Genomic DNA, 15,369 nt, shown 5'->3' on the forward strand with positions numbered 1-15,369 from the left:
ATAAGTTATATATTTGCTTTTTTTCCAAGGATGAAGTCTTGGAACTCTAATTGGAAATGAAATAACTTATTCTTATGTCAGGAAATTATTGAATACTTGTGTATTGCTAATTTAAGTTAAAATAAAATAATCATGTGGGTATTTTTTTTATAGTTATCACTTTAACCAAAATTTCCAAGAACCATCAATTCTGATTCTGAGAGAACTTGCACTCCCTCAACATACTGAAGTTTTATATTGGGAAGGTAAGTGACCTTACTCTCTAAAATTTGAAGATATCATTTTGACCAAGAACTTCTTATTTGCTGCCTGACCTCATGAGGTTGGTCAGTATTACTCAGCTCAACAGTGAACTCAGTCTCTCCACCCAAAGCACACTTAACAGTATAATTCCACTGTCAGTGCTAGACTACTAATTATAGGGGACGTTGCCTTAGCAGACCCCAGAATCCTGAGCTGCTATTCACCTTTTTCACAGGTAAGTGAGTCAGAAATGGGTGGTGTCCAGGAATGCCCACTGCAAGTGTAGCTCTTAGGCCCAGTAATGACAAAGCCTTTCGGGCAGGACAGTTCAATGGATGCACCAGTTTTATACACACTTCGATATGGTGAGACTGTTAGAGTTTCCTGCAAAACTGGTTTGAGGCACTCTGTCCCTGCAGAGAGAAAAACAGTTCAGATGTACTTAATGGTGCAGAAAACTCAATGAATATAGGCAAAGTTTATGGAACCCAAGTAGCAATTTTAATACAATTTCCTACATCGGATTAGCTTTAATGCAGTTTAAAAAAAAAATAAGCAAATCTAGGGGTTTAGTATCTCAAGCATCTACTGATAAACTCTTTTTAGTGTCTTCAGGCGACATTCCCTTGTTAAGGAACTTCCATTACATTATTGGGACTTTTTTCTTTCAAATCTTCTTTCCTCTTCTCCCTAAAGGGTTTTCTCACAAGCAATTTACCACAGTGTGGGTGACACAAAAGCAGGACACGCTCATGGATACTGCAGCATAAATCTGAATATCTCCACTTGAGCCTTGTTTGAATCTCATTTTGACTTTACTATAGGGTGGGAAGTGCGGAGTCCAAACTCTTCCTGTCTTTTTTCAGCAAAGGATGTGGATGTGCTACAAACTGCATTTCACATAAAATTCTATTGCTGACAGATACATAAAGATGGGAAGTGTCATCTTCCTGGGACTCATCCCCTTGCATCAGGCCACACAGATGTCTGCTGTGAGACACAGCAGACTTCCTGGATTTCTACTTAAGTTCATGCTTTGCAGTTCTGTGTATATAAAGCTAATATGCAAGGGCTGGTGAATTGAAATATGAAGATATTTTGAAATTTAATTTTAGTAAATTAATCCTATTTTCTGTGTCACTAAACCTTTTCAACAGAATTAGTAAAAGCTGATAAAATATATTGATCTAAAGGTGTGAATCTGCTCTACTTATGTTGGGCACATTTATCCCTTAGAGTCCCCATGCAAAGTGTTTGCCCCGTTCTCACGTTGGCATTCCACATCTCCTTGTCTCCAGGTTCTGTCAGGTAAGCATCTGAAGTACTGGTATCCAACAGCTCTGAATCCTGTAAAGCATGAGATTTCAACTTCTTCCCCAACGGAGTACAGTTTTTTTTCATTCTAGAATTAAAACAGAAACCAAAAAACTATTAATACTAATAATAATCTCAACACCTTGGGGTGATCCTGGATTCTTTCTATTCCTTTGCTCCTTATTTACTCAGTTATGAAGTCCTCATTATTTCTACTTCTAAGTATCTCTCAAAGTTCTCTTTTCCTTGTCATGCTCTTTGTCTAACTTAAAGCCTTTCCTGAGTTTAAGAATGTCAAATTTTAAAAAATAGTAAAATTGATTTTAAATATTATGTGCCTCCATATCAAAAAAACAAGCAACAACAAATGTTGGCGAGGGTGAGGTGAAATAGGAACTCTCCTACATTGCTGGTGGGAGTGCAAACTAGTCCAACCAGTGTGGAAAGCTGTCTGGAGGTTCCTCAGTCTACTAAAATTGGAGCTACCATATGACCTGGCAATTCCACTACTAGGGATCTACCCAAGGGACACAAAAACATTGATTCAAAAGACCACCTGTACCCCTAAGTTTATGGCAGCACTATTTACAATAGGTAAAACCTGGAAACAACCTAAATGCCCCAAAATAGATGACTGGATCAAGAAGATGTGGCATATATACACAATGGAATATTATTCAGCAATCAAAAAAGATAAACTCATGCCATTCGCAGCAATGTGGATGGAACCAGAAGGAATTATGCTCAGTGAAATAAGCCAGAAGGAAAAAGGAAAACATCGGATGGTTTCACTTATACCAGGAATATAGAGGAACCAAATAAGACATCAATCTAAAAAAATAGTAACAGTACAAAACACAACAAAGCAAAAACAGATAATTACAAATCAGAGACATACTGCAAGGGAGGAGGGGGGAGAAGGATCAGAGGGAGGGAGGGAGGAGCACAGGGGACTGAGGTGAGGGTGCACGGGTGCATTGGAGAAGGGGAACTACATCTGAGGGGGTGGGGAGAAGCAAATATTGTTTAAAAATGAAAAATGATGTAAATAAAAAAATAAAAATAAATTAAAAATAAATAATAAATGAAAAAAAATGGTATGTGCTTCTTGAAAGTTTATATCCAAAGCCACAGACCTGCCTGAAAAAATAATTTTCAATCATAGAAACATTGCGATTTAATGAAAAAGAGATAAAATTATAACATTTACACCAATTATATTAAAACTATAATGACCCCTTGAGAGTTCCACAGGTTTTTAACTTAGTAGGATATGACAGATGCAACACTCCTTATGACTGTAGCCAAGACAAGTTTGTTTCTCTGATAATATGCCTTATATGCCTTATGCCTGAGACTCAGAAGTAAGCAGCCAAATCTTAGTTACAGATTCTGACAAGTCATTCAAAACCTATATTATGCTCAAATTCCATTCTCTAGTGACATAAATATACCATTAGTATATGAACCTAGCCGTGCCAGTGAACACAAGTATCTTTCATTCTAACAACTAGGTATGAAGAAAACACCAGGGAATTCGAGAAGGAGTGGTAGAGCACTTCTAAATATTATTTTTTACTTTTTAAATAAATAGATTACTAAATTAACTCTAAATTAAAGAAAATGCATACTTATTTAGTTCTATTTTTCAACTCCAAACCTGAAATGAGGAAAATGAGGATGCTTACCCAGATAAATCCATTTTCTGGAGGAACTGGCCGAGGACAACCTGAATCTGACTCTACCTCAGGAAGGTCCACTTCTTTCACTTCTTCATCATCACTGATACATGGTTGTCCACTAAAGGAAAAAACTAGTATGTATGCATATGTATGGAAATGTATACACATATGTGCATCTGTGTGTGTGTATAGATACAGCTGATCCTTAACTGGACACGGGTTAGGATTGCCAATGCCCATGCAGTGGGAAAATCTGCATATAATATCTTCCTTGTCTGACATAATTGCAAGTGCTGATCTCCATTAAGTTTTCTGCTGTTAATCCTTCTGTTGTGGGGTCTCTCCATGCATAAGTGGACCTGCACAGTTGAAGCCCATATTGTTCAAGGATCAACTGTATGCACACATACTAATGTGTGCATGGATATGCATATATGCATGCACATATACACATTACAAATATGTACAAGTATCTGTAAGAGAGACACACAAATGGGACAGGGATAGCAGCAGACCCAGTACCTCACTAATATGCTGTCCTGGAATAGGCAAAATTCTAATGATTTATTTTTTATTTAGCAGTAGGATTAAAAATATCTTAACTCTTGATTTTAGTGGGGAAAATGATCCATTCTTTCCCCTTGCCCATCCTTACTTGTTCTCCATTATTGAAAACGTACAGTCCTCCTCTTGGCGCTGCTTCCCTTCACAGGGTTTCCCTCCTTGCTGGGGGGCAGGGTTGTTGCATTCCCGGGTCCTTGATCGCTTGTAAGTAGCATCGCATGTGCTCCAGGAAGCCCAGCAGCCCCAGTTCCCATCAATTGCATCTGGAATAAGGGAAGACCCACCCAGCCTAGAGAATGGGGCTTTAAGCCAGGCCAACTCGGTTGCTGCTCTTTCCAGCCATGTGAACTGCTTTGTGGAGGATTAAAAGAAGTGACCCATGGAAAGTTCTACACATCACGTGCTTGCCCTTTCCTGTTCCCACAGCCTGAAGATAATGACAATATTTATGAATCTTCTCCAACTAGCAGCAACATATCACATACACAAATATATGCATGCATATACATATATGCATAAATGTGAATTTTTGAATAGAATATATATCACATTGCATTTTTATAGGTGATAGAATTTATTCTCATTTCCTCAACACATTGTCTTTCTAAAGAGATAGGAGGTAACCATGAATGTTACTCATTCCTGTAGGGAAACCTTGGCTGACTTTAATTTCCTTATTACACAGCCATTCTCATCCTACATTATAATATATAAGATGCTTATAACAGTGTCATCTATTTTATTTATTTATTTATTTAAAAAGATTTATTTATTTATTTATACAAGCACTGGGTACAGTCAGAAGCGCGGAAGGGTGAGAGAATTGACCAGAGCCAGAGCTGGGGGCAGAGCAGGCAGAAGGACCGAGGTACACTGCTGAGGGGAGCAGCGGGCGGCAGGAGAGGTCTGCGCGCCATGTGGGACCCTCCTCCGGTGGCCAGGGAGAAGCCGGGGATAGAACCGGCGCCACGGAGGCTTCGGGCAGCTTCGCAACCCAGCGCTCAACCGCTGCACCACCGGGGAGGCCCTCATCTATTTTATTTTATTTTATTTTATTTTATTTTATTTTATAGTATGTTTTGTTCTTTATTTTCTGCTGCAGGCATTGTGCTGTGTATTCTTTATATAAATTTAATAGAACGTATTATACATAATATGCAGTACTATATATATTTAATACTAGGGTAGATGTTTCTAGTAACCTCATTTTATAGATGACAGATTAAACCTTAGAGAGGTAGGAAGCTTTCTCAAAGTCACATAGTTGGCAGGTTACAACAGAGATTCTCATCAGGGCTGTTTGACTTTGGAGTCTAATATTTTGCAGGTTTTTTTTCCTTGTGAGTTTGAAGAAGGTGGAACTTTCGTTTTGTTCTATTTTATTAATTGACCAACCTAGAATGCCTTTTGGAGGGGAAAAGGCTGCCTCACCATAAACTGTTATTACTTACTAGATTTATAATCCGGGGAACGCCGTTCACAGTTCTCACCATAGGTGCCACTCTGACATACACACAAACATTCTGTGCCCAAGAGCATGGGGCGGCCGTTGTTAGGGCATGGAGCACACTGGCAAGGATCAAACTTGGCTGCATATTCTTGAAATGCTTTCCTCAGGTTGTTCCGTTTCGTCACTGCACAGGGAATGTTTCTTACCAGGTCCGTGATGGAAGCAAGCTAAGAACAGTTAGCAGAGAAGAGGTCCATTCCCAGCCACATCAATTTGGCAGATGTTGTCATCACTGGCAACATTTGGAATTGTTATAGAATGAGAGGCAAGATCTAGAATATCTCACCCTTCAAAGGGATGACTGCAGAATATAGCATATCTGGCTGATGAAAAGTAGAGAAAAATCCCTTTTTCATGAGGGGGATTTTTCTTACCCTTCTATGGTGGATTAAACAGATCTCTGCAAGAGGAGTTGGTTTCTGTTGTCCCTAAATTATGGCAACTGTGATGATCTGGAGCTTACTTTCCCTGGGATTCTACTATGTTTTTCCAGGGACAGGATCAACTTTTAGAGGACTGAATGAGAATGTGTGGAGTAGGAGTTAATGGAAAAATGAACTTGTCAGCAGGATCAATGGAAGAATTACAGTAATAAAGAATGAAGCTAACAAAAAAAAGGGCTCCTTTAATGAGCACTTTCAAATCCCAAAGAAGGACTACCCAGTGTGCAGTGTGTGACTCACACATGCCCAGATGGGTGGCTGGGCCTTGCTTTCCTACCATAATCTAGAACTCTCAGTGTATCCTCACACTATGGACAAATTTTTCCACTTACATAATGATTGAATGACTTTATTTAAATAAACAAATTAGCTTCTTTGGGGGTTTTAAAAATGTAGTTATGTTTTAGGCAAAACTGGTTCTAAATGGCATGTTGACTGTATGTGAGCCAAGTATTCCATTAATAATAAAAATCACCTTTGATATAATTACAACAAATGAGAGACTGGTAAATTTACTTAGTGGTGGATAGAAAAAGAAACAGGATATAGAATTGCACTTATCCCACAGAGCTATAAAGGAAGATCTAGGAATGCTCATCAAATAAAGAATTACAAGAAAAATACAAACATTAAATGTACTACATACATGGGGAGATGAGGAGCCTTACTCTAGGTAAGTTTGATCAGTTTTATTCACTAAATTCCCTTTCTGGTATTTCACACACAGTAGTAATTCTAAATTCTGTACCAGATAATGCTTGTTTGAATAGTAAATGCTTGTTTGAATAGTAAAAAGTAAATAGTAGATGTGTAATTTAATATATACTTTTTAAAAAAGCATGAGGAACATGCACACCAACAGAAGACATTTCCTTTATCATATGGAAGAAAAAAGGAAAAGGATTTGTGTGACGTATAATTTGAGCCACTAGAGAACTACTTTAGCTCTCTGAGCCATAATAACTTTTTCTTTTTAAAGATGTCAATATGTTTTTTTTTTTTAAGATTTATTTATTTATTTATACAAGCACTGGGCACAGTCAGAAGTGCGGGAGGGTGAGAGAATTCACCAGAGCCAGAGGGGAGAGCAGAGCAGGCAGAATGACGAATTACACTGCTGAGGGGAGCAGCGGGCGGCAGGAGAGGTCTGTGCGCCATGTGGGACCCTTGCCCGGTGGCCAGGGATCAAACCAGCGCTGCAGAGGCCGCGGGCAGCTTCGCAACCCAGTGCTCAACCGCTGCGCTACTGGGGAGGCCCAGCCATAATAACTTTTTAATCTTACCTCAAAGTCAATCACAACAGGATTTTCCTTTACTGATTCTAACCAATCAGAAAATATCTTCTCCTCCGGCCCAGTGCGCCCTTTTTCCCAGGCCAAAGCTGCTGCATATTCACTCCTCCCACCTTGAACCAAGGATATCGATTTCTCTGCTCCCTGCAGAAATGAACCTGCAAGGTGTTTCAGAAAATTACCCATTTAATTTTATTGCAAATTCAAACTTTAAAGAAAGTCTATTTGCACAGTAGGGAGTAGATGGTACAGTCATGTTGCCCATTAAGTAAGCTAAGTGAAAAGCAAAAAACAGTCCTCTTCATCTCTCTAGGGAGTTTAATAATAGAAACGATAATAGAAGCACTAACAACTACTATTTATTAAGTATTCTGTATATACCAAGCACTTTGCACATATTATCTTATGTAATCCACAACAATCCTGAATATGTATTATTATAAACATGAACACTAAAGCTGGATATAATTTGATCTAGATCACATGGTCACTAAGAAGTGGGGCTGGGATGTAAATATAGATAACAAACAACAGGACTGCTTATAGTTGCTGGGTATGCTGGAGACTTCCAATTACAGAAAAAGCTGATAGGATGCTTGTAAGCCTAAAGACAGGAGTAAAAAGCACAACTAACCAAGGGAAAACAAAGTAAACCTCAAGTTTAGAGTTGACACAATGTTTCTTTAGAATCAATGCCCTTTAAAGTTGAATTATATAGTACAGATCTTTCAGATAAATTTTAAAAACAACTTCATTGACTAATAGTATCTTTAATTAATATGGGTAGAATTAAGTAAAGGGAAATTGTAGTGAGAAAGAAAATTAAGTGAAAAGGAAGTGGGCGAGGTAGATGATAATTCATGGCAATAATTTGGTGTTTATGCTGGAGTGTCAGTAAAGATTAGCCCTTGACTCTTGGTTTAGAAATTCTACAGTAAAATAATCTAGAATGATTAGAACAATGAGAAACATCCTTTCTTTGAAGAAAGTGGCACAGTGCTTTTCAATGTAAGGTGCATAAGATAATACATAAAGGCATAAGGAAAGTATTTTTAGAGATTTTATATTTTTTTTATGAAAACAGAAAAATAAGTATTTGCCAATATATCATACACGGATTGAGAGTGACTCTGACATCTATTTCATATTTGAGTTTCTTTCTTCCTTGGTTCCCACCCCTAATCTCCCTTATCCTCTAGTATCCTTAATTTTGCAATAATATTTCTTGGATTTATTTCAGTTTAGTTTTGTCAGTTCCTTGTTTTGTTTCTCTGTATTCCACATATGAATGCAATTGCCAGTATTTAGTATTTCTCCTTCTGACTTATTTCTCTTAGCACAGTCCCCTCCAGGCCCAACCATGCTGTCATAAATAGCAAGAGTTGTATTCCATTTCCTAATCCAAATTTTCTTATCTGCCCATCTGTCTTTGGGCACTTATGTTGTTTCTATAACTTGAATACTGGACATAGTATGGTTCATTATTGTACATAATGAACATAGAAGTGCATATATCCCTTCAAATTAATGTCTTTGTATTCTCTGGATAGATACTAGGAGTGGATCTAGATCTATTTTTTAGATCTAGATCTATTTTTTAAAATAGTCTAGATCTATTTTTAATATTTTGAGAAACAACTGTACTGTTTCCCATGAGGGCTGGACCATTCCACATTCATACCAAAAGTGTACAAAGCTACTTTTCTTTCCACACCCTCACCAGTTTTGTTTTTGTGTTTTGAAATTACTATTACTCATTCTCAAAGGTATGAGGTGGTATATCAATGACAGGAAACCTGGTTCACAACCATCTTTACTTCACAATGCATAATATTGAGTTTGGTCTGGGGGAAAAAAATCAATAATCCCCTTTTATGTAGCCTGAACAATACTTTATTTATACCCTTCCTGCACTGTACAAGGTACATAAATTAAAAGCTAAAAACAGCACAATCATATGCAATATGGCACTAACATCACTGCCAATCTCAGGACTTTCGGTGAACTGCTTAGAGAGAGTATAGTTACCTTCGTATTTCTCTGACAGCCTGTTTGTGGTACAACGGTGTTCCACTTCTGTTTTTGAAAAAATAAAAAAGCCTTTCGTTGTTTCAATGGAGACACAATTTCGGGCTTCTTCTGTTGTTAAACCTAGGAAATAAAGCACAAACAAAAAACACTGAGAATGTGCCATTGAGAACTCAGTGAAGACCAGCTTGAAGGCCTAGGCACTGTGGGTTCCACAGGTTGTCTCTATCAGCCTCCATGTGCAATCCTACAAACTTGAGTAATTGCTTTTACTGACAGATTCAGTCCCTTATAGAGCCTGACAAGAGATGTATTTCTGAGTACCTACTTTCTCCCTACAACTCGTCCTAAGAAGCACATTAGGTCACTGCGACCTTTCTCATGGGGATCATGTTGGTCTCTCTCTATTGCCTCGACACAGTGAACCTCTAAGTTTTCCCTTTTTACAGGTCACTCTACACCCCTGCAAATCAAGAGAGGGCACATGCACTGTTTGCTGCCCAGTATCAGGCCTTCTTTCTGGGCCACAGTTTAATCTGTGAGACCAAAGCCACAGTACATTTTTCCCTGTCTGTCACCTAACATGTAAACCTTATTGGCTACCTCTGCCCCTCCATCACTTACTTTCATACTTCTCAGTGCTTCCTCTCCTTAACCCAGCTTTTTACTCCAATTCTCCCTCAAAAATCTTTTCTTTTACTTACAGAAATTCTTAGCCTATGAACCCTTCTTCTCAAGGTTCTCGACTGTTCTATCTCCTGATGTTAATTCTAGACTGTTCTTTATAGTTTTCCCTGTTTTCCCCAAGAGATTGATACTGCCTCATTCCCTCATTCAGGTGTGGGAGGGGGATTGAGATTTTCCTATTTTTTCAGTGCTACTTCCTTAAAATAACTCCTCACAGTTTTTTAAGTCTTGTAAAAACCATGATGTTCAGAGGCTTAGGCCATTCAATTCTAACACCTTTAATCCTCATTGCTCTTGTTGTTTGCCAAATTTCCACACATCATTTGTTGAAGATTTTGGTATCTAAATCACTCTTTCCTACCATAACGCTTGCCACTATTCTCAACAAACTCGAAATATATGTAGGCTCTGGAAACAATCTAAGTGCCCCAAAATAGATTGTTCAATCAATAAGATGTGGTATTAATACACAATGGAATTCTACTCAGTGATCAAAAAACTCATGACATTTGTGGCAACGTGGATAGAGCTAGAAAGGATTATGTTAAGAGAAATAAACCAGAAGGATAAAGATAATACTGGATGCTATCATTTATACATGGAATGTAGAGAAACCAAACAAAGGTCAGGCAATGACAAACATTAAAACTAACCTTTGAAAGCTGATCATAGAACTAAAGCAATGAAAGAAGGAAGGGGTGAGAACAAGGTGGGGAGAGAGCACTATGGACTTGGTGGCAGACTGAGTGCTTCAGAAGTGGGTATGCTATGGTGGCTACACCTGATGGTGGAAATCCTATACTTCCAAAACACTAACAAGAATTTAAACCAATGATACTTCAATTAAAAAAAAAGTATGTGGATTTCAGGGATTGAATGGGATACAGTACAAAGAAATACATCTGATTATTTACAGACTGCATTGATATTGCCTACAGGGTTAAGTTAAGGGGCACCAATATTTCCTTTTACTTAATCACTTTACAAGTCACCTTACCTGCTACTTGCAACATCAAAATTAGAATCTAGTTCTATCGACATTTAGTTAAAAATTGTTTGCAAAACACAAGCACATGAGAGATAGAGCTTTTTTTTTTATTTTTTTTTAATAGAGGCATACTTTTATTATTATTTATTTATTTGTTTTGTTTGTTTATACATGCACTGGGTACAGTCAGAAGCGCGGGAGGGTGAGAGAATTCACCAGAGCCAGAGCGGGGAGCAGAGCAGGCAGAAGGACCAAAGTACACTGCTGAGGGGAGCAGCGGGTGGCAGGAGAGGTCTGCGCACCATGTGGGACCCTCCTCCGGTGGCCAAGGAGCAGCCGGGGATCGAACCGGTGCCGCAGAGGCTGCGGGCAGCTTCGCAACCCAGCGCTCAACCGCTGCGCCACCGGGGAGGCCCGAGAGATAGAGCTTTAATATGAACTCTTAAGCACTGTAAAGCTAAGTGAATAAAATACTGATATTTAGGGCTTTAGGCTATATTAGGCAGGGAAAAGTGTTCATAGAAATTGGGGTACAGATTGGGTGCGATAGTAAAATTGAAACCTAAAGGCATAAACTCCTGAGGAATGAAATTGAGTAGAAGTTCTGCCTGTATCAGAGTTTTTAATAGTCGGCCACATTTGAAGAGATGCCTTATAAATTGGGAGTAAAAAGCTCTTGGGTAAAGCTCTCATTATACCTTGCATCTTTCACTCTAACAACAACAAAAAAGATGGCTGTTTTGATCAGTCTAAATCAGCAAGTCATTTTTCTTTTGGTATTATTCTTAGAAGTAGGTGAGTCAAGTGCTAGTCCTTGACGCTTACCCTTTTCTCATTCTTTCATTAGGTTTGTATTATTTATAAGTGAAAGTTAAAATGTATATATCCAATTAGGTAACTATAACATAATTTAACTGTAGACATAGCTAATTTAATTTTCTGAGGGTTCCAGGAAAATCTGTGAAGGGTTCACCATGGTCATACAGTGATTAAAATATCAAGGCTTTGTCAATGAATTTCTCTGAAATCCTCTTCCTCCCCACAGTAGGCTCTGCAGCTTCCTGCCTGACCTCTGTCCACAGTGGTCAAGGAGTTGCTTGATGCCACACCACTTGGGACTCTCAAGCTTGAGTTGTCTCTTCGCTGTGGCCATAGGGATGAGTAGTTTGGAAATATCCTCAGCTACTCTGACTGTGCAAAGGTGAACAATGCTAGCCAAAAATGTCATACTGGTAAATAATAGGTGAATAATTTTTCTCCTCTAATGGAGAGGAGAAAATGACTTCCCAACAAAAGAGTTTTAAATTGCCATCTGCATATTATGATTTTTTAAATTGTTTAATGTTTTCACTGTATACTTGAAATAATTTTCACCTTGCATACTGAAGCAATGTCAACTTTTACTCAAGGTTTTGAACTGACTGTGGGACACTGCACAATAGAGAAATAAATCAAGGATGCAAATAAAAAAGCCATTTAGTTTTATTCTTCTTGAGAGAAAGAAAGCACTATAAAATATTCAAGTTTTTTTCCCCAAAATTAATGACAAGGGATATAAATCTTATTGAATAAAGCAAACAAAAATTAAGACAATACTCTAGGTAAAGGGAGAGTTATGGCTAGCTAAAGGAAGGAAGAATAGAAAGAAAAGGTATGAAGTCAAATTATATAATCATTTAGAGAATGGAAAAAACTAGATAAGCACACTTGGAGAATTCCATTTTATTGATAATTGCTCTGTCTTAGTGGGTTTCATCTTAGCCACAATTAAAGTTGTGCAACAATATTATTGTCACTTTGAGAAGCATCTCTCCTTTTATTGAACATATATTACATACAAGTATGTCTTGTTGAATATATGTAGAGATATATACATACTATAAATACTATATATGTGTGTATATATATATATACACACACACAGTGTGTGTGTGTGTATAGTTGATATGTATGGTTATACATTTCTAGTTCCCTATCACATACATAACTTCCTTTTCTTTCTCCTTATGTGTATGTGTCTGTCTGCCTTCTCCACTTTATTTATAGAGAAAGAGATGGAAGGCAGGAATGTTTCAGTAGGAAAGTATAGTTTTTCACATTTTCATTTGGCTATACAGGTTCAACTATTAAAATACTGGATGGTTGACTAAAGAACTAGAGTTCTTTAACTTACCTGATCTTTAAGCTTTAGCGATCTTACTCTGAATGCATAATGAGTATAGCTTATCAAGTGAGAAATTATTCTTTGGGCTACAGCAGCAGTGACCAGAATAATTTCATCCCAAGGGTGAGATGAAACCAAGTCAAGGGCCAGAGATTTCCCCTAGCAATTTTTGCCCAAATTAATGTTGATGCTATTCTTGGTGGCAATAGACATCAAATTCACCCTGCAAACACTGCTCCAGTGGAAAGGATAACTGAAAAGAAACAAAGAGGGTAGGCAATTTGGAAATCCTATCACAGGATAAATCTTTTGGATTTCTGTAACTCTGACAGGTACAAGTTTTTAAAGATACTCTTACTGAAAATCCTTCTTAAAAACATTTATGCCATTTTCTGTTTTAGAAAGTATATCAGGAGGGATATTAAGGTTTGGAAGGACTCAGGGCAGACCCATTAATCATTAGTATTTGCCATAAAGAGATTTAAGGACAGAGGAATTGGAAGTCTACTGACCCCAGATTTGGACTGATATTGATTTTTTAAATAAATTCCTATTTTCTTTTATACAAATATTAAATGATCAAGAGTTCTATTTTATTTGGGAAAATTGGCCAGTTGGATTCTGATTACTATACACTTTTCTAATCAAGTTCTCAAGAAATGACAAATCATCTCATGGAACCTCTGTCATTTCACAGGAAGCTGAAAAGAAATGTATCCAAAGTTTCATAAACAGCAATAATAACCCATTTTTAATAATACCAAAGGAACGAAGATTTATTTATAAGCTAAGGTTTGTTTATATTGTTTATATTGTTGTTTCATATGGGAAATATCACTGAATATAACCCAAAATACAAGGTTGCAACTTTTCCCCAAATAAAAGTTCTACCTATTTGGTTTCAAGTTTTACTACTATTAAATGTTATCTGGCCCACAATTAGCTAGTTTCTTGCCAAATCCTTAATTATCCTTTGGCGTATGCCCTTGACTTTTAGTTAAAATCAGTGAAAGAAAAAAGAATGCTAGTAAATGTATAAATGTGGTATAAATTATTATTCTATAAATTATCATCTATTATAAAATGATGTAAGTAGATTATTTTTTAGAATTTGGTTTCAGGACAAATTACATTTCCCTTGAGGTAATGGCATACATCTCCCTTTTTTGGGTAACTAACTACTACTGTGTAACTGATGATGGTCCTAGACATCAGGAACTTGGAAGATTAAATATGATGCCCAAATCACAGAAATTAGGCATATTTATTTTTCTTTTATTTTTGGTTCTAATTATCTATTTCTATTTCATTTACTTGAGTATGTACTTTTCATTGTTCTTCATATCATTTTGGAAACAAAGCAGGGTCTAAATAAGCCAATAAAAAAGAAAATTTTAAATAACAGAGCAAGAGAAAAAATGTATTGCATGTTATTCTATCAGAAAAATGAGGGCTGAAGAAAGCATACCTGAACTCTTTAGTTCCTCTCGGCTAAACTGATAGAGGAGGTCATACACACCCCCCAAGGAGCCAGAAGTGAAATAGTGAGTCCCGAAGTCATCAAATATCCGGCTGTACAAAGCAGAGTTGTATTCAAGGGGCAGATGGTTAAGTGCTTTTAAAAAGACATCAGAGAGCTGCAGATCTTTAGTTTTCATGGTGAAATTTAAGACTTTGATCACTTTATGGATCCTAATAAAATTAGAATCCTAAATGGAAGAGTAAACAAAAAAAGATGATTACAGGTAATGAAAGTTTGCTATATCGAGAATTTAAATGTCATTGATTTTCACAACATTCACATGATGTTCCCATGACCGCCACATCACATGACATTAGCATGACCACCACAAGCAGGCATGTGATGGTCATGTGAATGCCATGTGATAGTCACAAACATCACATGACTAATGTGACAGTCATGGGAATGTCATGAAATCACCATGTGATGTCATGAGACATTAATGTGGTCATGTTAATGTCAGACAGTAGTCATTCTAATATTAATACAATGGTCATGTGAATTTAATGTGATGTAATGATCACACTAATGTCATGTAAATGTTGTGTGATGGTCATGTTAATGTCATGGGGTTATTGTGCTAATGCTATGCAAATGCCATGCAAATGCCATGCAAATGCCATGTGGTAGCCAGCCAAATATCATGCTATTATGATGTTGATATTATGTGGTCATACAAATGCCATGCCAATGCCATGCTGATGTCAGGTTATCATCATGAAAATGTCATGCTGTGGTCATGCTAATGTCATGTAACGATAACACCAGCTTTGTGTAATGGTCACACTATTGGCATGTGACCATCATGCTGATGTCATATGATGGTCACACTAATGGCATAATATGGCCATGATAACATCAAATGACCAGCACAAAATATCATGTGATGGTCATGTAATTGTCATGCTGATGTCATGTGATGGTCATTTCTA

The 15,369-nt window shown here is 37.3% G+C and overlaps 1 protein-coding gene across 1 annotated transcript in view; it reads right to left on the bottom strand.

Moving 5' to 3' along the window:
- The window catches only part of C6 (complement C6), a gene marked incomplete at both ends in the record, with an annotated part of 45,723 nt that overhangs the window by 9,806 nt on the left and 20,548 nt on the right, over nt 1-15,369 (bottom strand). The window contains 8 exons of the mRNA XM_084233775.1: nt 468-656; nt 1,513-1,645; nt 3,246-3,357; nt 3,895-4,066; nt 5,255-5,480; nt 7,040-7,206; nt 9,077-9,199; nt 14,384-14,624. Coding sequence (XP_084089901.1) covers nt 468-656; nt 1,513-1,645; nt 3,246-3,357; nt 3,895-4,066; nt 5,255-5,480; nt 7,040-7,206; nt 9,077-9,199; nt 14,384-14,624 — 1,363 coding nt within the window. The remainder of the gene's footprint in view (nt 1-467; nt 657-1,512; nt 1,646-3,245; nt 3,358-3,894; nt 4,067-5,254; nt 5,481-7,039; nt 7,207-9,076; nt 9,200-14,383; nt 14,625-15,369) is intronic.

This window comes from Talpa europaea (genome assembly GCF_964194135.1).
Source record: "Talpa europaea genome assembly, chromosome: 5".
NCBI classification, from domain to species: Eukaryota; Metazoa; Chordata; class Mammalia; order Eulipotyphla; family Talpidae; genus Talpa; species Talpa europaea.